General features: G+C 39.0%; 1 protein-coding gene across 4 annotated transcripts; it reads left to right on the top strand.

Annotated features, from left to right (window-relative positions):
• Positions 1 to 494: 494 nt before the first annotated feature.
• scube2 (signal peptide, CUB domain, EGF-like 2) lies at positions 495 to 25,344 on the top strand. Of its 4 annotated transcripts, none has more exons than XM_065267653.2 (23): positions 495 to 1,534; positions 1,930 to 2,052; positions 2,221 to 2,346; positions 2,505 to 2,639; positions 5,073 to 5,195; positions 5,300 to 5,416; positions 6,847 to 6,936; positions 7,413 to 7,529; positions 9,489 to 9,611; positions 9,972 to 10,088; positions 10,174 to 10,296; positions 10,654 to 10,770; positions 10,859 to 10,948; positions 11,771 to 11,875; positions 15,342 to 15,503; positions 15,734 to 15,940; positions 20,448 to 20,618; positions 21,812 to 21,979; positions 23,123 to 23,284; positions 23,488 to 23,685; positions 23,855 to 24,007; positions 24,099 to 24,178; positions 24,381 to 25,344. In XM_065267653.2, exons 1-23 carry the CDS (start codon positions 1,447 to 1,449, stop codon positions 24,525 to 24,527), a joined length of 3,042 nt encoding a protein of 1,013 aa, XP_065123725.1. In that variant the 5' UTR covers positions 495 to 1,446; the 3' UTR covers positions 24,528 to 25,344. The 4 variants fall into 4 exon arrangements, with proteins under 4 accessions (XP_065123725.1, XP_065123726.1, XP_065123724.1 ...); XM_065267654.2 differs by having other exon boundaries at positions 5,070 to 5,195; positions 15,737 to 15,940; XM_065267652.2 differs by having other exon boundaries at positions 496 to 1,534; positions 5,070 to 5,195.
• The last annotated feature ends 465 nt before the right edge of the window (positions 25,345 to 25,809 follow it).

Raw genomic sequence — 25,809 nt, 5'->3', positions numbered from 1 at the left:
TCATGTATGTATTTAAGAAGCATTTACATTTACATACGTGTGTGTGTGTGTGTGTGTGTGTGTGTGTGTGTGTGTGTGTGTGTGTGTGTGTGTGTGTGTGTGTGTGTGTGTGTGTGTGTGTGTGTGTGTGTGTGTGTGTGTGTGTGTGTGTGTGTACCTGGTAATTATCACGTTGTGGGGACCAATTGTCCCCACAAAGATAGGAATACCAGTGTTTTTGTGACCTTGTGGGGACATTTTGATGTCCCCATGAGGAAACAAGCTTATAAATCAAACAAGATGATGTTTCTTGAAAATCTAAGGTACAAGAAAGGTTTTTGTGATGGTTGGGGTTAGGGAATGGGGCAGGTAAGGGGAATAAAATATACAGTTTGTATGGTATAAAATGCATTACGTCTATGGAATGTCCCCACAAAACATGGAAACCAGAATGTGTGTGTGTGTGTGTGTGCGCGCGCGCGCGTGCGCGTGTGCGTGTGTGTGTGTGTGTGTGTGGTTAAATATACATAGTAATTACACACAGTACACAGACATATATTATGCACAAAAAAAAATTATTTTGTATGCATGCAGAGTTACTTAGCTGTTTTTATTTGCTGTACTGATTCAAATCTTTAAGCTTTAAGTACATTTAAATGCCACAAAACATGAGGTAATTAAAAATATTTCCACACTTATGTACATAACTTGGCTATAATCAACCTATTATTTAATAAACGACTATCTTTGTTTTGCATAAAGACACTAAATTTAAAAATGTGATATTCAAAGAGATAGACATTGATTTACTATCCAAGTATTTATAGTTGCAGTCTGGCGCTATAGCCCCATGTTGTTGCAATTAACCGCCTGCAGAGGTCGCGGTTTAATTGGGTTTAATTAAAGGTTGACGAAAAGAGGCCACCTGAAATCCCCGAGTCGGCTCCTGTTTTAAACATTATTTATATTATGGACGATTAAAAACCCACACGACTACGCAAAACCTTTGCAATTTTTATGAACTAAACACATTTTTTTTTTTAAATATGAAACAGGTTCACGCAGTTTTAAATGCTACCACAATGGGTTTCATTATAAGGGATTGTTGTATTGACTAATACATGCCACTTTTTTTGTAGTTTCATTTTTTCGACATTAAAATCGTTTGTGTCCGAAGTACATGGGCTCTTGGAGATCAATAAAAGGAGTGGGTGTGAATGCGCCCGCGCCCACACCCCCATCCCCCGAAACACACACACCAAATCATGGAGAGAGACAGAAAAGACTCTTTTCACACACACGGGCGCGCGTGCGCGCGCTCCCTCTCTTTCACACATCTTGTGTTGAAGCGCTCGCTCAGAAGCGCTGTTAAATCGACTGACAAACTGCGGATGAAAATGAGTGGGTCACTCGTGTTGGAGTAAACGCGTGTTTTCAAGCTCGACACTAAACTCTGGACTGATCACCATGGGAGCTGTTTGGACTGCACGACTTCTCTGTTTGTTTTTGCTCTTGTTAAATACTCGCCAAAGTGCCGCACTTCCACACAATACTGGTAAGAGTCTCCACTTTGTTACAGCCGCACGCAATTTCAAATCGCAGGTCTTTGCGGCTTGTTTACATTTCATTTGATACTTCATTTCTTTACATTTTCTTCACAGCTGCTAAACCAGGCATGGAATAAAAACACTGTATATGTGCTTGTATACCATAACTTAAATTGTGTCATGTATTTCATCTTCTCTGATGTTGATTTAGCACATATTTTGAACTGTAGTCTATACGTTCCCAAATTACATCTTACTATTATCAGTTACGGTTTTCATAACAATTAGATACTAAATGTATTTACTAACAATTACACATCTTGTACTTCATTAGTAATTTAAGCACCAATGTTAAATGATAATATTTATTTTTCTGCTGCTTTTTATTTTCCTGCTTCTTCAGATTCAGATCAGTGCGCAGAGGGAAGCGATGCCTGTCACATTGACGCTATTTGTCAAAACACAGCAACTTCATACAAGTGCACATGCAAAACAGGCTTTAAAGGGGACGGAAAACATTGTGAAGGTATCAGCTTCCTTGCACAAACTTTACAAACACTAATGTAGACTAAATCTGAAAGAACTTTTCTCTTATGTTCATTTTTTTTGTTTAATTCTGGAAGGGCGACGCTGTAAACATATAATGCAGAAGTTATAAACATTCATCAGCCTTGATTTCTTTTCCCTTCTCTAGACATTGATGAATGTGATTTGGAATACAATGGTGGCTGTGTACACGAATGTAACAACATACCTGGAAATTATCGCTGCACTTGCCTCGATGGCTTTCATTTGGCACATGATGGACACAACTGTCTTGGTAAGAAACTCACGAGGAAATCATTGAGTTTTGCATGTGTGAGGGGTAAAAGTTAATGATCACACGAGAGAAGTTATTTCCAACTCTAGTACAGTGCATGCTACAAGTACTTTAAAACGTAATGTCACGGTCGCTGCATTGACATTCTTTGTCTTTAGATGTAGATGAATGTGTTCTCAACAATGGTGGCTGTCAGCATATATGTGTCAACACCATGGGAAGCTATGAGTGCCGCTGCAAGGAGGGCTTTTTCCTGAGTGACAATCAGCACACATGCATCCATCGCTCTGTGGGTGAGCAGCTACCTGTCTTTATCATACCTATGGCTTAATCTACCATGTTTACCACAAGACATCCCAGTGTATGTGTCCGGTTTCTAAATACAGTTCATAAATTAGCATATGTGCATGCAAATGAAAATCTCTCTTAAAACCTGGAGTGTGTACTTGCAGAAGTGTCAGGCAACCTAATTTATAAATGTTCTCACATGAGATGGTGATTGACAGCACAATGGAGAATGGCAGCCTTTAAGTTGGGTTTCCCTCTACTGGGTTTTATCTTTAGCAGTTCAGTTCCAAAGGGCCCATGCTGTGGGAAAGAGAGCCCCATGTTCAGAGGAACAAAACAAGTTAATAACTGCAACACTCAGGGCTTTGTGGTCTGTGTCATAGATGAGAATAAAAAACCTTTTTATGTGTCTGTAGCTTCTCAGCCGCGAGTATTGTTTTCCCCTCGGTAAATTGAGCTAAGGTTTGCAAAGCTTTCCACCCCATTTGGTTTCTCTGAGTAAACTTGCTAAATCCTATCAGCACATCCACTGAGCCGCAGGGTGAATGGCAGGAAACCAGCCCTCTACACTGACCCAGAGACACGCTATTGATGTCAGGTCAGGCTGCGTGGCATTAAATGGCATTGAATTTGAAAGGAATTGTAACAACAGGCGTTTGGGGATTCCAACTTAGGTTTGTAGGGGTTTGTTTGTTTTCTTCCTCTCTTTACACCAGCTTTGATTTCATCGGCTTCCTGTTAAATGTAGATTTTTAACTATTATTGTTTGTTTTCAAACCTCTCCAAAACCAAGCACCAAAGTACTTATCTGACGGGCTGTGCCCGTACACTCCATCAACATCTCTTAGATCTGGTCAATCTCGATTGCTTTGCAACCCTAGATCTAAACTTAAGAATAAAGTGGATTGTGCCTTTGCCGTGGTTGGACCTAGCATTTTGTTTTGCAGTACTTTAATGAACCTTTTAAAGGAGCTTTATAAATAAATATTGATTGAATGATTAGTCGATTAAACAGTTAGTTTAATGATTTAGTTATTAAGTGTATTTAGGAAGTACCACAGAAAAAAATGCAGAGCTGTTTTTGTATTAAATTCAATTGATATTCTTTAACCAACAAGCATTACCTGCAGCCTTTATGATTTAGGTTCATGATCACAACATGTCACAGAAAAATGTGTATGTTTCTTGATTTAACATGCTGCCTACAGTTTCGGTTAGTCTTGACTCTTGATTTCTTGTCTCATAGCATCCGAATTTGACATTATTTAACATAAACAGTAAGGTACTGCCTGTAGTTCACACCAAATAATATACAGATGCAAGTATTGCTGTATTGAGAAGATATTTGGCATCCTGCATTATACTGTCAATAAAACGCTTAATATATTAAATATCGGTGGTGGTTGAGGAGATTCCCCCTTTCATATGTAAAAGCGCTTTGAGGTCTGCAGAAAAGCGCTATATAAATCTAACAAATTATTATAATTATTATTATCAAGACATTTAAAGGGCCGCTAACCTAGGTGTTTTCAGCAATATAAAAATAGTCTCTGTCAAAATACACCACAGATCTTTCATTATACGTGCAATGAAAAACGCGCTGTGTTTCTTTAAATGAAAATAAATCTTCTGTTCCCCTCCCTGTTTGCAAAGAATGGGTAGAGCGCTTACACATGTGCTTTGGACTTCATCAAAACGTGTCTCTGGCATAAGGTTGAACTACGCGCTTATAAGGCGGAGTCTGTGAGCGGTTATTGTGGGGGCGTAATCAATGTGACATCACACTGATAGGGGATCCCCAACAGCCTGTTTTGTGTGACTGTTGCGGTTTAAAGGAGATTACACAAAGAAGAAGAGATGGATTTGTATAATAACAGGATGTTTCTGCACACACACTGGTGACTCATTTTCTGTTAGGTTAGGGGGGCTTTAAATAGTGTTAAAGGAAGAAAATGTAATTTCGTGCTGCAACCCATTCTCATGAATTTTTGAAAAAAAAAAACATTTGAAAAATCATGCAATAAATACGCCAATGGCCAATTTAGCACGCATATGATACGCGAGTCCTTCCTGTTTACTTAATACCACACATCTTGCTTTTCATTTAATGTATAGGTTTATCTTTTTTTGTCTATTTTTAACCATGGTTTCTTGGAGTTGGGGTAAGGATGTCATTTTATATAACAGAAAGTTGTTCTAACCCCAACCCCAAGCAACAATGGTTAAAAAAGAGAGAAACCAATACATAAACATGACCTGAAAGAAGTGAACGGGAATGACTGGCGTATCCTATGCCCGCAAAATTGGACTTTGGAGTATGTATTGCATGACTTTTCAAAAGGTGTGCTATATTTATACTTAATTCATGAGAATGGGCTGCGTAATCACATCCGCTTATGTTCTCTGGATTGTCTGACTATATCTCTTCCTCACAGAAGGCCTGAGCTGCATGAATAAAGAACATGGCTGTGCTCATATCTGTAAAGAAACACCCAGAGGTGGCGTAGCCTGCGAGTGCCGGCCAGGCTTTGAACTGGCCAAAAACCAGCGCGGCTGCATCCGTACGTCTGAATCACATTTCTGACCCACCGTTAAGGTTAGGAAAATGCTACAGGACGCCTCGCTGGAGTTTTTGATGTAATGCTGTTTATGTTCTGTTGTATAGTGACCTGTAACCATGGCAACGGGGGCTGCCAGCACATCTGTGAGGACACAGAGCTCGGGCCCATCTGCAGGTGTCACGGCAGGTACGCGCTGCACGCTGATGGCAGAACCTGTGTAGGTAAGGCTACTTTACGTGTTTCTGTCTTGTTGTTTTGTACGTTTTTGCACCTGGTTGCAATTCTGCGGCTAATGTTTGAAGTTGCAATATCCTGGCAAGTAATAGGGGCTACTTGAAGCTCATCTACAGTATATTTTATTCGCAAATGTGCAAAGGCGATGATAGAGATCTCTCACTCAGACACAAACACGCGCATATACACACACACACAGTTTATCAGATAATGAGAAAGAACAGCTGGAGCCTGCAGGCTGTTTGTGTGAGGTCTGCATTTATCACTTTCTCTCTATTCTGTGTGCATTGCCTATTATCATTTTACTTCAGCTTTTCTTGAAAGTTTAGAATGTAAAGATCTGTGTGTATTATAATAAGTACTACATCATCACAGTAGTTACCAAGAGCTGGGAAGTCAGGGAGGTCTCTCTGCATGGGATAGGTGATTTTTGGTTTATGAAAAGGTGAACTTATCAATGTGATTAGATCAGAGTAGATGAGTGTGTGATGCCATCGGGTAAAACACTGCAGCACTATGTGATAAACAGTCCCTCATCTTATTCAGTGTTTTAAATGCGAAAGGAAAAATCAGTGCTGGGAAGGGAAATGTGGTATTTTATGGCTGTTGCGTGTCTTTCATAAGTGCCCTATGGCTCCAAGGCAATACAAAGCATATTTGGCAATACTGTAACTAAACATGTACGTGTAGATTGGTGGATTTTGAAGTTTTTAAAGAGAAATATAAATGTATACAAAAGAGATATCCCGCACACTAATAACTTGCAAAATATTTATACGATATTTTGCAAGTTATTAGTGTGCGGGATATCTCTTTTGTATACATGTTTGCTGGACTACTATTGTCTCTTTATCCTACGCACCTAACCGGAACTCACAGGTGTGCGACATTGGTCTTTCAAAGAGAAATATAAAAAAATATAATATTGTCGAACCTTTAAAAAACTGCTCTACTGAGATCATTTTCAGTGCATTAAATATATGTGACCCTTTCTGTGAAATCCATGCTCGTAAAGTAATTATGAGATTAGGAGCATCAAAGTATGATAAATGTGACATTGATTTTGGCCTTAGTCAATATTAAAGATATCAAGGTTACATTTTAACAAAATGCACTTTACATGATTTTTTTTTGTAGAAAACAATAAATCACTTTAGCTGGGTTTTCACAGGCAGGGTCAGCTATATATATATAATTTATTTGAAGGATACCTGATATCTCATAACCATACATGGTTACAACAAAATTACACACTTTCCTACCTGAATTTTAATATAATTTATTATAAGTAGCTTAAAATAATAGCTTGTGACTTGTTAAAATAGATTTCAACGTAATATACAACATAAAGCATATTTCTTAGAATATGTATGATGAAGGTGGATGTTTTTCACATGCTGTTTTCTGTCTCTTTCAGAAAGGGACGAAACAGCACCCACCACCCCTGACCACAATGCCACAGCCCTGGCCGAGGTCGACAAACGAGTCAAGCGTCGACTGCTTATGGGTAAAACTCTACCACAAACAATTCATACATAATCCAAGTATGCACAAAAGCATCAAATCAATAGGTATTCAGTTGTGAAATAGAGTTAGATAAGTCAGCGCTTGTAAGGAAAACCAAGAAACGCTGTTTAAGCCTATAGCGCGTATATTTAGAGTACTAAAACTTGGCCTGGCTGGGCATTCCACAGCCTTTTTAGGTAAACTGTGAAATAACTGAGAACCCACAATTCACCACCCCTTGATTTGTCATATGTAAAATATGCTCTGGTGATGAAGTGGGAGATTTCACATGTGTTTCTGTCATGCAGAAGTTGTTCTGAGTGTTGTGTTTGTCTGTGTCAGCTTATATTTACATTACGCACTGCATATGGCCTCTCTGTCTTTGGACTTGTGTGGAATTTGTACATAATATACAGACTATATATATATATTCTCTCTATAACTTGATGCATCTGTGTGCTTCATGTGTCTGTTCAGAGACGTGTGCGGTGAATAACGGAGGCTGTGACAGCACCTGTAAGGACACATCTACAGGTGTTCGCTGCAGCTGTCCTGTAGGATTCACTCTTCAGCCTGATGGCAAGTCGTGCAAAGGTAAGAATCAACATTTTTCACAGTAAATTTCCATTACACACAGTTTCCGTTACACTTTAGAGTGCATCTAATGCGAAAAGGTACAATTTCACCCTAAAATCTTTCTTGCATCAAGAAATCACTGTAATACAAAATACAGTCAAGTAAAATAAAATAGACTACTACGCCATTGACCAACTAGTCTAAAGTCAATGCCTCAATATTGTTTTTGTTATTTAAAGAGCGTGTTAGTAATATGCGCCTATAGATAACAATGCACGTTTGCTTATCACACACATGAATGCGCCGCAGCACACAAACGTTTTTAAAAATAAAGGATTAAAATGTAAAAGATTATTATTGAGGCTCTTGGACATAAATAATGACCGATCACGATGCCTCACCTGTAGCCTGGTAATTTAATGTTTTGCTTTAAACAAATGCAAATAAAGCTTTTTTTTTAAATGCTACCTCACGGCTTTATTGTATATGATGACTTTGTACCTGTGGATGCTGAGATGAGAAATAGTATATATAGTAATATAGTAATGCTTTTCGAAACACTCATGGCGCTGTCCGAGTGCTGAAATGTTTCGGCGCCCCGAACGTTTGTAAATTCTTTATCTCTTGTTTGTTACAAATAAAGTATTTTTAGAGTACCTTTTCTTGCAAATTTGTAAATAATTTTGAGATTGCACTGATCGTGTAGGCTATCCATACATTTACAGTAATTAAAAGCCTGCTCGTTTTACTTCACGACTGAAAGAAAATGACTTTTAAAGAAAACCAAATAACCATTTCAATACAAATAAAAACAACGCAATTTTTTAACATTAATCTTAAACTGGTAGTCGTCTTCCTCTGCTTAGTTTTTCAGTTTACAAATTCTGCCATCTAAATACGGAATCAGCATGGCGCGAGCTGAACTGGCTTTTAAAGGGAATGGGAGATGAGACCATTATTAGTTTATTGCACGTTACGCCCAAAACACACCCATTACTCATTATAAGAATAGGAACAACCCTTTAAGACTGTGCGCCGTGCGCTTAAGACCATGCGCTTAAATCGTTAAAATAGGGCCAACTGTGTCTTGCATTTGATGTGAGCAGCAACTGTAAGCCACGTTACCCTGAAGGGTCATATTAAGATGCGTTTTAGTCGATCGGATCACAAGTGGACGAGAGAGACACATTCATGTTTACATCTGGTATTTAAATCCGTCTCTTTTTACACTTTCGACGGGTTCTGTCCTGATTACTTTAAGGGGATTGTCTGTGGAGACTGTGGGCGAGTCCCTCTGCTGTCATTTAAACATGAGCGGGAGAAATGACAGGATTAAATTGAGGCAAACTAATATTAGGTCAGAGTCCACTGTTTGTGTTGTTAGTAAACATGCTCAACAGTGTTATGTACGTGTATATGTAAGAGCTTTTTTTGAGAAATTGATTGCAAACTTTTACACGCTCGCAAAATAAAAATGAATGACAGACGCGGAGAGCAGTCGCTTCAGTTTTATTAATAAAAGCCTATGATCACGCTGTACACTGTGTGTACACGCTAGACATCAGAAACGATGTAAAACATTGTGCTTGCTACATCACATTCGATAAATAGGCGGAGAATATGTGGAACGCATTCGACCACATGCTACACCACAAAAGCAATCTGGTCGAAAGTGGACGAGCTTAAAACTTTTTGAACACCGGTTACATATGTCTTTAGCGTCGTCCACTTGTGATCCGATCGATGAAAACGCATCTCAATACCAGGTGTAAACAGCCCCTTAGAGGACTTTGCTGAAAAATTGGTGTGGCTATGATTTCAATCTTTAACATGGTCTTACAATATTAAAGATGTCAAGTTTATATTTGTACAGAATGTTCATAACATGATTTTATGTAAAAAACAGTACATTACAAAATGCAAGACTTGGTAGGGTAACATATGTGCAGCATGATTTTGTTCTTCTTTGTCCCTTAGACATTGATGAGTGTGAAGTCCACAACGGTGGCTGTGACCACTACTGCAGAAACACCATCGGCAGCTTTGAGTGTAGCTGTCAAAAGGGCTTCAAGCTGCTGACGGACGAGCGTTCGTGCCAGGGTAGGACAATCTGTTTTTCTGCTACAGGTCCCACGCAACACAGAGATACAGCGAGGGGGTTGCTGTTTGTACCTGTGTGTTTGTAGCTAGACTATAAGAGATAAGACAAAGTGGGAGTCTCCACAAGAGTGCCAGTATCGACTTGCAAGATTCCTTTGAAGATCCTTAACAAAGACGATAAGAATTATGCTCAGCTTTAAAAATACATTTCGCTTGAGCACACAGACAACCCCCTCTTTTTGACACAGATCTTCAAACGTAATGCGCTCCATTAATAAAGAGACTTCTTTCATATCGAATATTTGACCACATAAATGAGCGTGTAATCTTCCGCTAAAGTTCATTTTGGTTTGATTCCAGATATTGACGAGTGCTTTTTTGAGAGGACGTGTGACCACACTTGTGTAAACTCACCTGGTAGCTTCCAGTGTGTGTGCAACAAGGGCTTCACTCTCTATGGCCTCGCCCATTGCGGAGGTATGGATACAAACGCCTAGAAGAAGTGTAGTGATAATAAAAGCTGCTTGATAGAAATTGGTTTTGTTGCTTCCTCCAATATCAGATGTAAACGAATGCAGTTTGAACAATGGAGGCTGTGAGCATACTTGCGAGAACACCATGGGAGGCTTTCAGTGCCACTGTCATGCTGGGTACAAGCTGCACTGGAACAAGAAAGACTGTGTTGGTAAGATGAACAGGAGTGAATATGAAGGCTGGGCTTGACTATCTGATGATGTCAGCTTGGTTCTTCATCCCTATGAGTTAAAAAACAAAACAGGAGATACTTTGATTTTCCTTGTCTTTCTATTACTTTCTACGCTACTCCGGACCAACCAGGCATCAAGTGGTGTATAACCTTTACCACTTGTATGTTGTTGGTGTTTCTATTTTGTATATACTTTATATATCGTGTGTTGATTTATATATTCTTCCTTACTCATAACTTTAACATCTGGCATGGTTGATATTTCTCTATAAATCAGTCCTTCCACCTCTGTCAGCATGTGTACTGTACTTTTAAGTTTGTGATTTCCAAATTCAGAAGCAGAGGACTCGGCCGTAGTGCCACCACCCGCCAGGCCCACTCTCAACTGCAGTAAGCAGGGTGGAGGTGAGCACTGCTTCCTGACCTGCCAGTCTCAGGTTCATATCAGCAGTGGTAAGTTCACAACATATATTTTCTTGGATTTGTGTTTTTGTATGTTCTGGCCTTCATGTGGAACCTTTTTGACACCTCAACCCTGTAGGAGCTGAGGATTCGTACACAGTGACCTGTGGCATGCCCCTGCCATGTCTTGCTGGAGGACAAAACAAGGAGAATGGGTCATACTGCCCAGGTAAGTGCATGTTGATGTACCGTATGCTAGTTTTAATTCCCACCGTTCCAAAGGTATCATCTACACAGTAATAAACAAATGAAGGAAGCATGACTATATTCACATGATGTGGTAATCATTTTCTAAAAACAATTAAAATATTTAGGATATAAAGTAAAAAAAAGTCACACTACCTGCATGGATCTGCACTTTAAAGTGTCATGAGAAGTAGTAGGCCATGCAGGTACTTTAAGGATATGCGTTTTAGCAAACTACACTTTGGGACATACTAATTCTAGACAGTATGTGAATTGTAAATAAATGTAAATAGTACAAGACCTTTGCTATGCAAAATAAAGATGATCTTAGTGTTTTGCTCAGATGAATATTTTAGTAAATGTCATCAAAATTATCTAAAGGTTTGGCTATTAACCAATCAGCATTCAAGATATGTTTTGTAAAAAGCACCAATTAATTGTTTTTTATTTGGAATATCCTTTATTAAAGGCGGGGTGCACGATCTCTGAAAGCCAATGTTGATATTTGAAATCACCTAAACAAACACGCCCCTACCCCATTAGAATCTGGACCTTCTTTTGATAGACCCGCCCCACACATATGCAACCCAGGCAACGATGTCAGTTTGTGGACACGCCCCTTACTGCTGATTGGCTACATGTGTGTTTTGGTACTCGGCCCGACTCCTTTTTCCTAAGCGTTTTTCAAATCGTGCACCCTGCCTTTAAATATTTCCATAGAATAATTTTGTTAAGTGATGTAGAAACACAAAATCTGTCTTTAAAAGTATACATGTGCTGAATGTAAACCATCTTTCTTTTGCAGGTTCAGGAATCAAAGCCATTGCCACCTTTAAATCTGGACATGGGAAGTGCAATCTGAAGCGCAGTCAGGAAAATCTTGCACAGAGCTTCAAAACTGCCCTGTCAGGTACTCCATATTTGTAAGAATAATATATTTTTACCTAATCTTATATATTACAGAATTTAATAACAATGGAAGAGCTCAGATGCAAAACCTTCTAGGTGCTATTGACATTTTTTTTCTTAAATGAAAATGGATTTTGTCAACAAAGCGGTATTTCTGAATGCCCTGAGATCGGGATTAAGGAGATTTGAAGTGAAAGTATTTGGTTAAAGGGATAGTTCTTCCAAAAATGAAGATTCTCAAATCATTTACTTACCTTGATGTTGTTACAAACCCATATAAATTAATTTGTTTAGATGAATACGGAGGAAGATATTTCAAGGAATGTTTGTAACCAAACCATTTGTGAGCCCTATTTACTTCCACAGTGTCTCACGAACGGTTTGGTTACAAACATTCCTTGAAATTCCTTCCTTTGTGTTCATCAGAACAAAGACATTTTTACAGGTTTGTAACAACATGAGGGTGAGTAAATTATGAGAGCATTTTCATTTTTGGCTGAACTATCCCTTTAATATAATTATTTAAAGGACAAGTTCGGTATTTTACACTTAAAGCCCTGTTTTCAGATTGTTTATGATGAAATAGAACGGTTTTGACTGAAATTTCGACATATGATGCTGGCCCGAGAATTTTCGGGTATTTCTTGTATCACCTCCCACCTCTAGAATGGCTGCATAGGTGCACGGGAACAATCCTTCCATAAATGCATTAAACTTTCGTTTACAAAGACTGGTATGCTCACACAAAAATTGCTGCAAAAGACACATTCCAACAGGTTTTATCGTAGTTTTATCCAACTCCATTGACTTGTATTAGATGTGCTGTGAGGTACGGTATTACTCCGCGCCGGGAACTTTGTTTCTATTCTTGCAATTGGCAAAGGCGGATTATCGCCACCACCTGGGCTGGAGTATTTATTATTCAAGCTCTCAACGGAAGAATGTACGGGTGTGAGGCGTTTGGAAAAATAGGTCCACAAGTTTACAACGAATGCTAAAACACCTGTTGGAAAGCATCTTTTGCAGCGATTTGTGTGTAAGCTTATCAGTGAACACCCCTGACCACTCGGTGAGTTTCACGTCTTTGTAAACGAAAGTTTAATGCATTTTAGGAAGGATTGTTCCAGTGCACCTATACACTCAATGTATAGGTGGGAGGTGATACACCTGAAAATTATCGGGGCAGCCGAATATGTCGAAATTTCAGTCAAAATCGTTCTATTTCATCATAAACAATCTGAAAACAGAGCTTTAAGTGTAAAATACCGAACTTGTCCTTTAATTTTTGACAGATGTGGTATTTAGTGGGTTTTGCATCTGAGCTCCTAAATGACATATTTTTACAAACCTTAAAGGTATAGTTCACCACAAAATGATAATTTTGTCATAAATCACTTGCTTTTATGTTGTTCTAAACACCAAGTCCTCCAATTGTCTTCAGAACACATTTTTTATATTATTGATGAAAACCAGGAGGCTTTTGTTCTGTCTGTCCCATTGACTTCAGTTAGTTTCACAGTGTATTCTGTGTCTGTACGCTAGCAACTATGTCAGCAGGTGACAATGGCACCATGCGCCGTAGTCGTGAACACCATGCGCCGTGCTCGTGAACGCCCACTGAACAACCAAGCAGGAGAACAAATTGTTGAATAAAATGTTTTTGTTTTTTTGAGCACAAAGTGTTATTGTCGCTTCATAATATTATTATAGAACTACTGACCTTTTTGTCTCACGTTCTTTTCTGGCAAATGGATTGTGACACTAACTGAAGTTGGTTTTCATAAAAAAAATATCTAAAAATGTATTCTGAAGACAATAAAAGTAAGTGATTTATGACAAAAATTATCATTTTGGGGTGAACTATCCCTTTAAAGTCACCACAAAATTGAAATTAAAATCTTACATTTTCAATTCATGTGCCCTCATAATCTTTGATTAAAAACATTAAAGCTCCCATAACACACGCTGTTTCTGCATATCTGATGTTAATCTGGAGCACCTATAAAGACCAAAGAGTCTTTAGTTTTATCAGATTTCTAAAAAACAGAAAAGTTTTAGCGATTCTTTCCGATAACATACAAAAACATTTGGAAGGAGGAGTTATGAGCTGCGGGAGGAGCGAGTCACGAGCCAAGCAACACTGTATGAAATACTGAATAAATTATGATTCACTACATGTTCGTGTAGTTTATATAATATGCACTTATGCGCCAATTTCCAAAATAAAACAGAAGTCTTACTAACCACATGCCACTTATGACCCAGGTTAAGACTTTTCAATGAAATCCAGCATTAAACAAACACACACAAAACTCCGCTGCTACCGCAGATAAACAAACTATATCCATTGTTTCCATAATGCTGGCTTACTTTTCCTAACACCTAAAAACACACTTCTTCTTTCGTCCCATTGTTGAGTCTTGATATAAAACAAAGCTGTCACGTGAGGTGATGACTTCTAGTGTCCTTGGTTCTCGCTCTCCTGCTGATTGACGTTTGGGCGTGCTTTTCAGAGTGAAGTGCACATAAAAATAATGATACGTATGGCTTACCCCCAATACATCAGCTGGACCCGTATTCGAAAAAAAATTCCCAACTGGCGAAGTGCATTTGAAACAGAAATACAGTGTAATACATCCAACTGCTTTTTTGACACTTTGCCTATGTTTAACATGAGGAATCCAACTCTTAAACTGTGTTAATAAGTCAGAATGCATGAAACACCATTAAACCTTTAACCTCATCCCCTTCTTGAAACAACTTCACTTCCTATCATGAGGAATAGCGCAAGGGCAGGGCCGATTAGCAATTAGAAACATGGCCTGACTTCCAACAACCCAATCACTTCTTGATGGATGAATTCAAGTCTCATCCTACATTTTTATCTCATTTCGGAAGCCGTTTCACTTGGACATATGTCATGATAGGGAAAAGAAGACAATCGCTTTTCTGTTTCATGGTGACATTAAGTGAACTTTAGACATTCGAAAAACTGACACAAGGCTGGCCAGAAACATAAAAGTTTGTTGAGTCAAGTCAAGGCCACGTAACAGACTTCTACTCTGAAATAACTTTATAACCTTAACAGAACTTGATAAATTGAGTCACATTATAGTGATTGGGGTCAGTGTAATGTAGTGAATGAGGGGAAGTTCAAACCTTCAACGTTTTTCAAATGTCTTTCTAGTACACACTATCCAGCAGCGTTAAAAAGTGTTCAAATCAAATTAACCATGGCGTGCCTGTCAACAGAGCCCTACCCATACCATCAATCACACTGAACTTTGGTCAGTCTCGGAAGCTAAAAAGGATCCCACATCCTTCAATGTCTAACTCTTGAAAAGAAACTTTAAAGACATTTAATTTCCTCTTCATTTTCTTTGTTTTTAATCCCTCCAACTCCAAAGAGTCTCCAAGTCATTCATTTCGAAATCCATTAAAATCTCTTTTAATATCTGTTCACTCAGATAAAAGAGCCACAGAGAATGTCCAGTTCAGCTTTGTTAGCCTGCACTGTGCCTCTTCAAGCAGACAGCCCCGCAGTCGCCACGGACGGAAGGCCGGTGAGGAGGAAGGCTCGTCCATTACTGCCCAGTTCGAGTTGGACGTGAACCTGGAGGAGGTAACAGGTTGGTTTCGCTGCGTTGCATGTGTATGCCTCTAACCGCTCGCTTGCATCTCACTCTCTTCATGCTTTCGCTACCACTAATAAAACAAGCAAACGGGTGAAAGTATCTCCTGATTTAAGTTCGGTATGGATGTGGGTTCTACATTTGAAATGTGTGCATGCAATCGAGTATCACTGTGAGCGCCTGTTATGTTGTAGTTGATGAGATGTGCTATCCATTGTTTCTATCAGCAGAGGGGTGCGACCTGGCATGCGTTCGACGGCGCTCAGAAAAGCGGCTTAGGAAAACTATCCGCACACTTCGCAAGTCCATCAACCGGGAGCAGTTCCACCTGCACTTCGCTGGATCAGAGTACGAGCTGTCCAAGAAACTTGTCCGAACAGCTGACCCACCCGAGTACTGCGGCACGGGACAGGTTCTGCTCGACAAAAAATGTGGTGAGTGGACCTAAATATGTACTGAATATTTTAAGGACAGTGATGCTTACCTGTTGAAAATGCTTGCTGTTCCATATGGATAACATAATTTGCATTGCCAAATGTCATTAGCTCTTATTTATGTTGGTTAGGCTCCAATTCAGTGATTACGTCTAGTTGGAACGAATCTGTTTTATTCAACTCAGTATTGCAACACTCAACAGTGTTTAGACTGTTAAAGTGGATTTGGCATCAATGCGCGCCAGATGACTGACCTATAAGGTGTTCAACAGTATATCATGGATGGTGATAGAGAGCTTAAAAAAAGTGAAACTTTAGGCTGCAATTGGCTCTTTAAGCCTTTCCAATCTATGCTGTGTAGCTTGTGACAGACATACTATGTACATCTCAGTCTCTAGTATAAACAACTCAGTGTCTTTGTCTGGGGCACTCATTGTCTTTAACATTATCTCATTGCCTTCATTGTCTTTAACATAAGGCACCAGAAACCTTTCAAAGATGTCTTTTTAGGGTGACAGTGCCTCAAAGGTTGTTTGTCCTCTTTTATGGTGGGAAAGTCCATTATCTTTTAAAGGCTCGGTATCATCTGTATTGGAGACAAAGCAGAGCTTTTTGATAATAGGCTCTTAGCTTTTCCTCTGGTCTCTCAAGGGTTTATTTGTAGACGCATTCACAACACAAGTATTATTGCCGAGGAGACTTATGATCTGTTATGTTTTGTGTCAATATTGTAAGTGTTACACTTTTCACCCGTAAAATCTCAGGAAAAATAAGTGTCTAAAATAAGACAGTTGTTTACATTCAGTGAAAGTATAGATCTATGAAATAATTAAAGAAATATAAATAGCATAGCTTATTGATAATTAGGAAATGAATGAAAATTGCTGTTAATGAAAATTTGGAAAAATGGTCCCATGCTGTCACTGGGCAGTACCCTTTAAAAAGGTCCTAATATGGACCATTAAGGTACATTGGTACTGATATGTACCTTTGAGGTAGGCCTGCACAATAGTGGATATAGAGACTTACATTGCAATTTTACGTTTTCCTGCAATGTATACTGTGATATGAGAAATACTGAATGACTTCACCAGATGACTTATAAAAGCTTAGTTTAGGAGCATTTTTTTGTATTGCTCACTGATTTCTCACAGACACCTGTGATTTTCTTCTGCTGTGTAAAGCCTTCCTTACATAGTGTACCACTGGCAAATGGGGTTCAAAATCGTGTTTCTTTTGAAAAACAAGCTCTATATGTTCTGCAATGTGACTATTGTGATATCGATGCTGACATGGTATATTGTGCAGCCCTACTTTGAGGCACTAATATGAACAATATAGGTGCAACTGAGAGTGTAACTTTGCACATTTGAGCATGGTTTGTGAAAGGGGACATATCACAAAAATCAGACTTTTTCAATTTTTAAGTGCTATAATTGGGTCTAACGTAGCCTGGTCCAACCAGACTCTCGTACATTCATTTCATTTGTACAGAGAGTCTGGCCACGCTCTATTGCAAAGCGTTACTTCCGTTAAGAAGGGTCCTCTGTTGAAGTTTAAAACTATTGGATCTGCCCAGAGTCACTCTGAATCTCCAATAAACAATTGCTAACGTGCACGCAGAGCTGCCCAGTACGAACTCCCAACTTCTCTGCCTCCTTCACCTGGTCCTCCATAAGTGCAACAAGAGGGGAGACGACAACAACTACAGGCTTAGGACCGCTAGCGTTAGCCATCTCCCTCACCACTAACGGAGCGAGCTGGAAAATCAAACCCGTGGGGAGGAGGGCCATAACGTCATGGCCCCCAACAAAACTTAGCAAAGCTTGCTCTTGCTCCGGCTGTAAATTTTGGATATTTGGCAGCGTTGCCACAATGGACCTAATAGCATTGCTCGCATCTTTTCCCGCAGCCATTACTGAACTACAACTCAGTCTGGCGCACGACCTCAACGTCATCGTTCTTAGCCACCCCCCTCTGTTCGCTGATTGGACCTGCAGATTTTTGCCGGAGAAAACGAAACTCTACACAGCGGTCCCAGACGTTGTACTGAAGCGAAATGAAAATTAAGCGGAAGCACGTAGGAGGGCGGAGCCAGGCTTGGTCTAACGTGCTTCTATCAACCATAAAATGTGAAAAAGATCAACCCAGTAACTTAGTTCTGGTAAATCATTCTCTGCAAGCATGTGAAAAAATAGATCATTAAAATTGGGCTCCCCTTGTGATGTCATAAGGGGATAATACAGCCCCTTAATCTGCACTGTCCAACCACGACACTGCCATTTAGTGCAGAGATCAGCTCATCTGCATTTTAAAGGACACACCCAAAAACGGCACATTTTTGCTCACACCTACAAAGTGACAATTTTAACATCCTATAATAAATTATCTATATGATATTTTAAACCTAATCTTTACATAAGTGAAGGGGGACACTCAAGACTTACTTGACATCTTAAAAAAGTCCCCTTTAAGAGGAAATAAGTGCAATGGTTAACTTTCTCTTTCTGTCTATCTTTTAACGTTGTTGGGTTTAAAGTGTTTGAACTAAAGTAGGTTAATTCTCCATTGGAGATTGAAAATGGAGGGAAGTGAGAAAATTAGTGACCATTGACCAGCTCCCTCCTTATTGTTTTGCAAATCGCACGTCCCACAAGTACAACTTAAAGTAGTAGAGCTTTTTTTATCTTGTTTTACGGACCCAAGCTTTAAAGACGCGTTTAAAGCAATGCCAAGATATGTTCCATATCCTTGCCAATATGTAATTAATTGAATCCACACTGAATGTAGCATTGTACGTTTTCACAAGACAAACTACAGTCTTTCTAAAGCAGGCGTACAATTAAGGTACACAGACGCACAGTGTCCGAGTGCCAGCTAAAACCGAGCCTCGTCTCGGGCTCAAAAAGAAGTATATATTTTTCCACGGTCTGGCCTCCCCCACTGGCTCACTTCACTTAGTGCGATTTAGCCTTTTCAGTTTGCCTACTCCATTGTAAATCCCAGTGGGGCTTGTTCAAGCCGCTGGAGTAAGTGGGAAAAATAACCACTTCAACACCTTTTTCGCAGCTTCATGCGGACACACGGCTTTCTTTTTTACCTTCTATGGGTCACAAGAACCATATCACAAAACATTTCTATCAAATTAACGCTAATGGGATGTACGGTACACTTACTGTAAAAATTTGACATTTAGACAAAAATTGAATGTGTAGCACATTTATAAACAGAAAGACGCACAGATTTTGCGTGAGTTTATTATCCTCGGGAGTGCCGTTTGCACTCTTGTCCATAAACGTGCTAAGTTATTGTTTGGTTGTTTGTTTTTGTAGGGGAATGTTTTAGAGGGATGTTTATTCAAGCAAGCAGTTTAAGTGCCAAATTCCTCCTTAGGCAGGACCACTCTCCGTGACCCCAGCCAGCGAGCGGCTCGAGAGAATTGACTTCAGCGACACCATGGGAATCAATTAGCATCAGCTGTTTGGGCCCCTGCCTGATAGGCGCAAGGAGCGATTGGACCCCAGTGAATGGGGGGATTCACAATCCTGACCCCTTTTATTGGGTTCAGCTCCTTACCACTGTGATACCATAGTGTTTGCCTATGTCATCAAATAGGCAAAAGCCGGGGGACTTGAATAGAGGTGAAAGGTCCTTTAAACCTCTTTGGGGCCATCAATTCGAGGTTTCAAAAGAATCGTCGTTTTGCATTTGAAAGGCTTCAAGGTTTTTCTCTCTCTCCATCTCTCACTCTTTCCTCTCCTCTCTCTCGCTCTCTCGCTCTGTCAAAGAAAAGCCGCCCGGGACAATGTGACCGTGGCTCCTCATGGTCATTCTGGATTAACAAAAGAAGGGGAAAAAATGAACTGCTCTTGAGAGAATTACATTTTCTTCTTCTCTTGGAAAATCAGGCAATTTGCTGAGGCGCACATAATTGTCATGCCGTTTAAGCCTTTGTGGAATTAGCCATTATTACCATAAACTGGAGTAAGAGCTTTGCCTAAATTCACCCGAACCCCGGCGCTTGAATGTTTGCACAGAGCGAGTGAGATGAAAGTAAAGTTTTTAAATTACCACGCTTGCTTGGTTAAAGGACCCAACAGTTTCGGCGAGTAGCTTTTTTTAGACAAAAGCGTGTGTGTGTGAGTGCAAAACACCTTTGAAATCATCACTATAAATCAGAGTGGTTTACAAAGTAAACATTAAAAGACCAAGCGTTCCACTCCCTTTAATCAGACTTCATAGGTTTATGTGAGGTAAGAGGCAAATATCCCTTTGAGCGTGTTCAGTATCTGCTTCAGTGAGGTGAGGGTGCTTATAATGAGATTGTGTATGCTTGTGCGGGCTGTTTGATGTGGGATACCAGGCAGCTGTGCAAAGCCCCAGTTCTCGTATTTGTTTGAATTTTGTCATAGCAGCATCAGGTCGATTTTCAGCGCCCCTTTAGCAGCTTTATGCAGGACCGAGGCGAGTTTCTGTCTGACCCAATTCTTATTTTTCTCTGTGCTAGTGAAATGCAGCGTTGGCACGTATTATGACGGAGAACAGGGGAGGTGCTTTCTGTGCCCCCCTGGGACATACCAAGATGAAGAGGGACAGGTGTCGTGCGATGTTTGTCCGGGACCCGAAGGCAGGGGAATCCCGAGAACCGCCGGAGCACGAAACGTCTCCGAATGTGGAGGTAAGAAGTTCACAGAGAGACAAACACATCTGAGACATTTACATTACAGTTACATTAATGCATTTGCCAGACGCTTTTATCCAAAGCGACTTACGGTGCATTATAAGGTATTTTTATTAGTTTTTGTGTTTCCTGGGTTCGAACCCATGACCTTTGGGCTACACAGAGACCTTTCACCATCACACACTCTCAGCTAAGGTCAAATCAAAATTGCAAAAAATCCTTTACTCGCTCATATCTCATCCCAAACCCTGGTGTTTCAGCACAAAAGGTGATTTTATTTAGGAATATCCATGTTGTTCTTTCACATTATAAAGTTAAGGTCAAGTTTGCCATTTTGAAGTGACTTTTAAATTGAAATGAAGCACTTTTTAGACACAGTATGTTTGGTCAAGAACCAATAACATTTAATTGTCACTATAAGGCATGCATGTCCAATGGCACTGTAATTCATCACAGAGCCTTACTAAACTAAAATTTCACTTTACAATAAGTATCATGTGGCTTTATATTGAATTGCAGTTCAAAGGAGCTCTTTTATAATATGTTAAACGGTTTTATTTAATTATGTGAAACGTTGTGGCCAGGACATTTCTTAAAAAATAATCTTTTGTGTTGCATGGTTGGTCATACAGGTTTGGATAGGCAAACCTGTAAGGGTAAGTAACTGTTGACATAATTTTTATTTTTTGGTGAACTGTTCTTTAAAGGTCTTGACAAGAGATAGTATGAATCACATCCTGTTTTTTTGTTTATCAAGTCGGCAGGAAGCATACCTGTATTGATAAAATCTCCCAGACACTTGTTAGGCTTGACTTGAGTTTGTGTGATTGTGAGAGTGTTTTTGTGTATGATGGGAGTGGTCATTTCATGCAGTCCTTCAAATCCTCAATGCCTGATCCATTCACACCAACAATGAATTCCTGGTCTTGTGTTTAGAGAAAAAAGGCACCACCATGTTGCCGCTCTGCAAACACTGTTATCAAAGGCACCTTGCCACAAGACACAGATGCTGTCTTTTGCTTTATGCTGACAGACACAACAGAAGGCCAATTGATTGTGGGCTGAGGGAATGCCTGTACTTTATTAGATAATGAACTTGCATGACATCATTGCAGTTGGCTTTCTTTGGACGGGAATAAAGTACTGTTAGAAGTCTACTGGTTTTGTTTTAAAAGTTTTTTCTATCCTAGGTCAGTGCCGTCCTGGTCAGTTCTCCCATGATGGTTTTGTGCCTTGTCGGGCCTGCCCACGAGGTACCTATCAGCCTGAAGTTGGCCGCACTTCCTGTTTCCAATGTGGAGGAAGCCTTACGACCAAATATGATGGTGCTGTGTCGTTCCAGGACTGTGAGACTAAAGGTGAGAAAAAACTTCTAGAGTAAAAGTATATTGTTAAAAAAAGATGCAGCATGAAGTTAAAACAACTTGGTTTTGCAAGTTAATTCAACCTACTACTTTAAGTTTTGCCTTAGTTGACATCAGTTGACGTAACTTATAAAAACAGGTTGAAAAAAATAGGCTTATTTTCCAGCTCCCCTAGAGTTAAACATTTGATTTTTACCGTTTTGGAATCCATTCAGATGACCTCTGGGTCTGGCGGTACCACTTTTAGCATAGCTTAGCATAATCCTTTAAATCTGATTAGACCATTAGCATCACGCTCAAAAATAACCAAAGAGTTTCGATATTTTTCCCATTTAAAACTTGACTTTTTCAGGCGCTGTGTAATATCATTGTGCCTCCTGCAGACATGTTATGGCAGCAAAGTCCTTATTTATTATGCCAGAATGAGAGTATAGTTCCCAGCCATATCAGCCAAGAAAATCGCAACTTTTTGCGACGTCTTAGACACAATGTAACTACAGAAGAGTTACGTTTTAAATGGGAAAAATATCGAAACTCTTCGGTTATTTTTGAGCACTATGCTAAGTGGTCTAATCAGATTCAATGGATTATGCTAAGCTATGCTAAAAGTGGTACCGCCAGACCCGGACACAGTATGTCCATTCAGCTGAATGGATTCCAAAACGGTAAAAATCAAATGTTTAACTCTAGGAGAGCTGGAAAATGAGCATATTTTCCAAAAAAGGTGGAGTGTCCCTTTAAGTTAAAGTAACATAATGATTTGATATCATTTTTACTGTATATAAACATCCTCAAATCTAGATACTTACATGAAGCAAAATTGTGTAAAGTAAAAATCATTTGTAGGAAATATATTTAAAAAGTATTAGTAAAGTTTTTTTTACATACATATAACTTAAGAAAAAAATATAGCTGCCAATTTAATACAGGGCATTATTTATAGATTTTTTAATTAAAGTAACTGTAATTAATGTATAGTTTTTGTGAATGTTTTTTTCTTAATAATGAGACGAAAAACGTGATTTTATTGATTAAAACTGGAGTAAACCTATGGAGATCATATAAGTTGATTAGAAAATAGTTATATAATATAAAAATATGACATTATTTAATATAACTTGCATGTTTTCCCTACAGTCCAGTGCTCTCCAGGTCATTACTACAACACTAGCACCCATCGCTGTATCCGTTGTCCTGTTGGAACCTATCAAATGGAGTTTGGCCAAAACTATTGCATTGCCTGCCCTGGAAGCACTACCACTGATTTTGATGGATCAACGAACATAATGCAGTGCAAAAGTAAGCAAAACATCAGATTTCTGTGAACGAGAAAAAGTTAATGTTTAAGTATTTTAACTTGACTTTGCTAAATAAAACAATAAGGAAATTAAACTGATCTATGACTTTGAGTAGCCAACACCTCATAAATATTTCTTCTGTGAGTCAGTATGCAACATAATTTACTCTAAAATCTTTTTGTTTATATTTTTTTATAAATTCAGACAGACACTGTGGAGGAGAGCTTGGAGAATACACTGGCTTTATTGAATCTCCCAACTATCCCGGCAACTACCCAGCCAACGTCGAGTGCACCTGGACAATCACCCCTCCTCCCAAGCGCAGAATCTTGGTTGTAGTACCTGAAATCTACCTTCCCATTGAGGATGAGTGTGGAGACTATTTGGTCATGCGAAAGAGCTGTGAGTTTTGGTTTTGGTGTGAATCTGTTAACTCCTGAATGACCAGTTGGGTGATAGTGAATACACGTGTGAGGAAATGGGGGAGGAGTCACATGATGGGCTCATTAGGAATAACCTTTATCTCCTGGTGCTCGAATAAGCAACTGAAAAGACTTTACTGTTCCCACAGCTCTGCCCAATTCGGTGACGACCTACGAGACATGCCAGACTTACGAACGGCCTATTGCCTTCACCTCCCGTTCCAAGAAACTATGGATTCAGTTTCGCTCCAATGAAGGAAACAGTGGGAAAGGCTTCCAAGTACCTTATGTTACCTATGATGGTAAGAGCTGAACTGTTAATGCTTCATTACAATGGATTGTATGTATAATCGGCATTTTATGTTAACTGTGTTATATGTTTGTTTCTTTTAGAAGACTACCAGGAGCTCATTGAAGACATTGTTAGAGATGGAAGATTATATGCTTCGGAGAATCATCAAGAAATTCTTAAGGTATAAAGTTAGTACGTGTTTTAAAGCATCTATATGTATAACTTTTATAATGTTTTTAAACCATTAAAGGGGCAGTTAGTTGTGTGCAGGTCCTAGTAGTTAAAATGGGACTGTAGTGCCACCATGTGGAAGAATGAACAATGTGATGGTTCATTGGAATTTGGTTAACATCCATTGAATTTTTGTCAATTTATCTTCACAGGACAAGAAGCTTATGAAGGCTCTATTTGATGTCCTTGCCCATCCACAAAATTTCTTCAACTACACCGCACAGGAGTCTAGAGAAATGTTCCCCAAATCGTTTATCAGATTCCTGCGCTCCAAAGTTTTACGTTTTCTACGGCCCTAAATTTTGAGAAACAAACATTTGATGGTCCTCTCAAATTTTAAATGACTAATCTGGAACAAATGTCCCTTCTTGGCTATCTGCATACTCTGCGTGGATTCAGGACTCTCTCTTGGACTTGTTGAGATAAAAACTCATGAGAGATGAGAAATTTCCTCAGAGAATCTTTCTCAAGAGGAATACGAACTATTCTTCAAGTATATAGAAAAAAAGGAAGAAAATGGTCCTGCCACTTTCATTTTTCTATAGCCCTGGGGTTACTATGTTGCCCAGATATGTTACATACTGCCTGAAAAATGGTTAAAAACAAAAATATAAAGCGTTTAAAAAGAGCTTGGTACATATTGTAGGTTGTAATCAACTGTTTTTTAAAATAATATGTTGGCCTTATTTTTGATACTTTAGAGCACTACTAAGAATGTAGTGAAAGTTAAAGCAGTTAAAGTCTTTTTTTGTGAGTCTGAATATGTTGTACATTATGTAAAAAAATAGCTCTCGCATCTGCTCTCATGTTACTGTATTGTATTGTATTGTATTGTATTGTATTCTTTTTTTTGCATTGTAGCCTTCTTCATGCATCTTTGTATACTTCAGTTGTCCTTAGTAAGAAACTTTAGGTGTACAAAATATTATCTATAGTACTGGTTAGAAATTATGATCACTTGGTTTATCAGTTAATAACAATGTCTAACTTTGATTCATTTTTCACACAAAAACTCGCCAAAGCTGAATCTTAGATTTGCCAATTGATTACATGCAGAGTAAATTAAATGTTTATATTTTTATGATTATACATCTAACATGTAAATAAACAAATACACTCAAATTGATTTCGTTGTGTCAATCAAGTTACACACAGACACACAGGATTGTCATAAAATGACATGCATGCTTCTGGTTGCAATGATGATTACAGTGATGACAGTTAGGGATAATTCACCTTATTCCGCCACGCCCCTTTTTAATTCTTCGCTCTTCCGCATTTTGTCAACCGACTTCCGCTGCTAATATGGCACAGTGCATTCGGTGGTTAGTTTGGTGGTTAGAAGATTGTTTGTAGTTCACTATAACTTTAGTGAAATGACAAATATCGCTACTGCTGTAAATGTTTTAAATTAGGAGCACGGTTAAAACTTCATACGACGATTGGATAGTCTTATATTGTCCCATCAATCGTCTCGTGGTTAGACGATATGAAGCGGCCGCGACAAGTAACCTGGCATATTTAATTACCTCGTCCTGTCAGGAGTTGATGGAGCAGCATTGAAAATTATTAAAAGTATGT

This window comes from Paramisgurnus dabryanus, chromosome 2, assembly GCF_030506205.2.
Source record: "Paramisgurnus dabryanus chromosome 2, PD_genome_1.1, whole genome shotgun sequence".
Taxonomy (NCBI): Eukaryota; Metazoa; Chordata; class Actinopteri; order Cypriniformes; family Cobitidae; genus Paramisgurnus; species Paramisgurnus dabryanus.
The sequence above is the reverse complement of the archived record's forward strand: the minus strand, read 5'-3'. Positions and strand labels throughout refer to the sequence as shown.

Bases quoted from the DNA above. Each gene is read 5' to 3' on its own strand.
- scube2 (XM_065267652.2), top strand. From the start codon at position 1,447: ATGGGAGCTGTTTGGACTGCACGACTTCTCTGTTTGTTTTTGCTCTTG. The intron at 10,089-10,173 runs GTATGGATACAA...CTCCAATATCAG, and splicing joins TGGCCTCGCCCATTGCGGAG to ATGTAAACGAATGCAGTTTG. The intron at 15,504-15,733 runs GTTGGTTTCGCT...TGTTTCTATCAG, and splicing joins GAACCTGGAGGAGGTAACAG to CAGAGGGGTGCGACCTGGCA.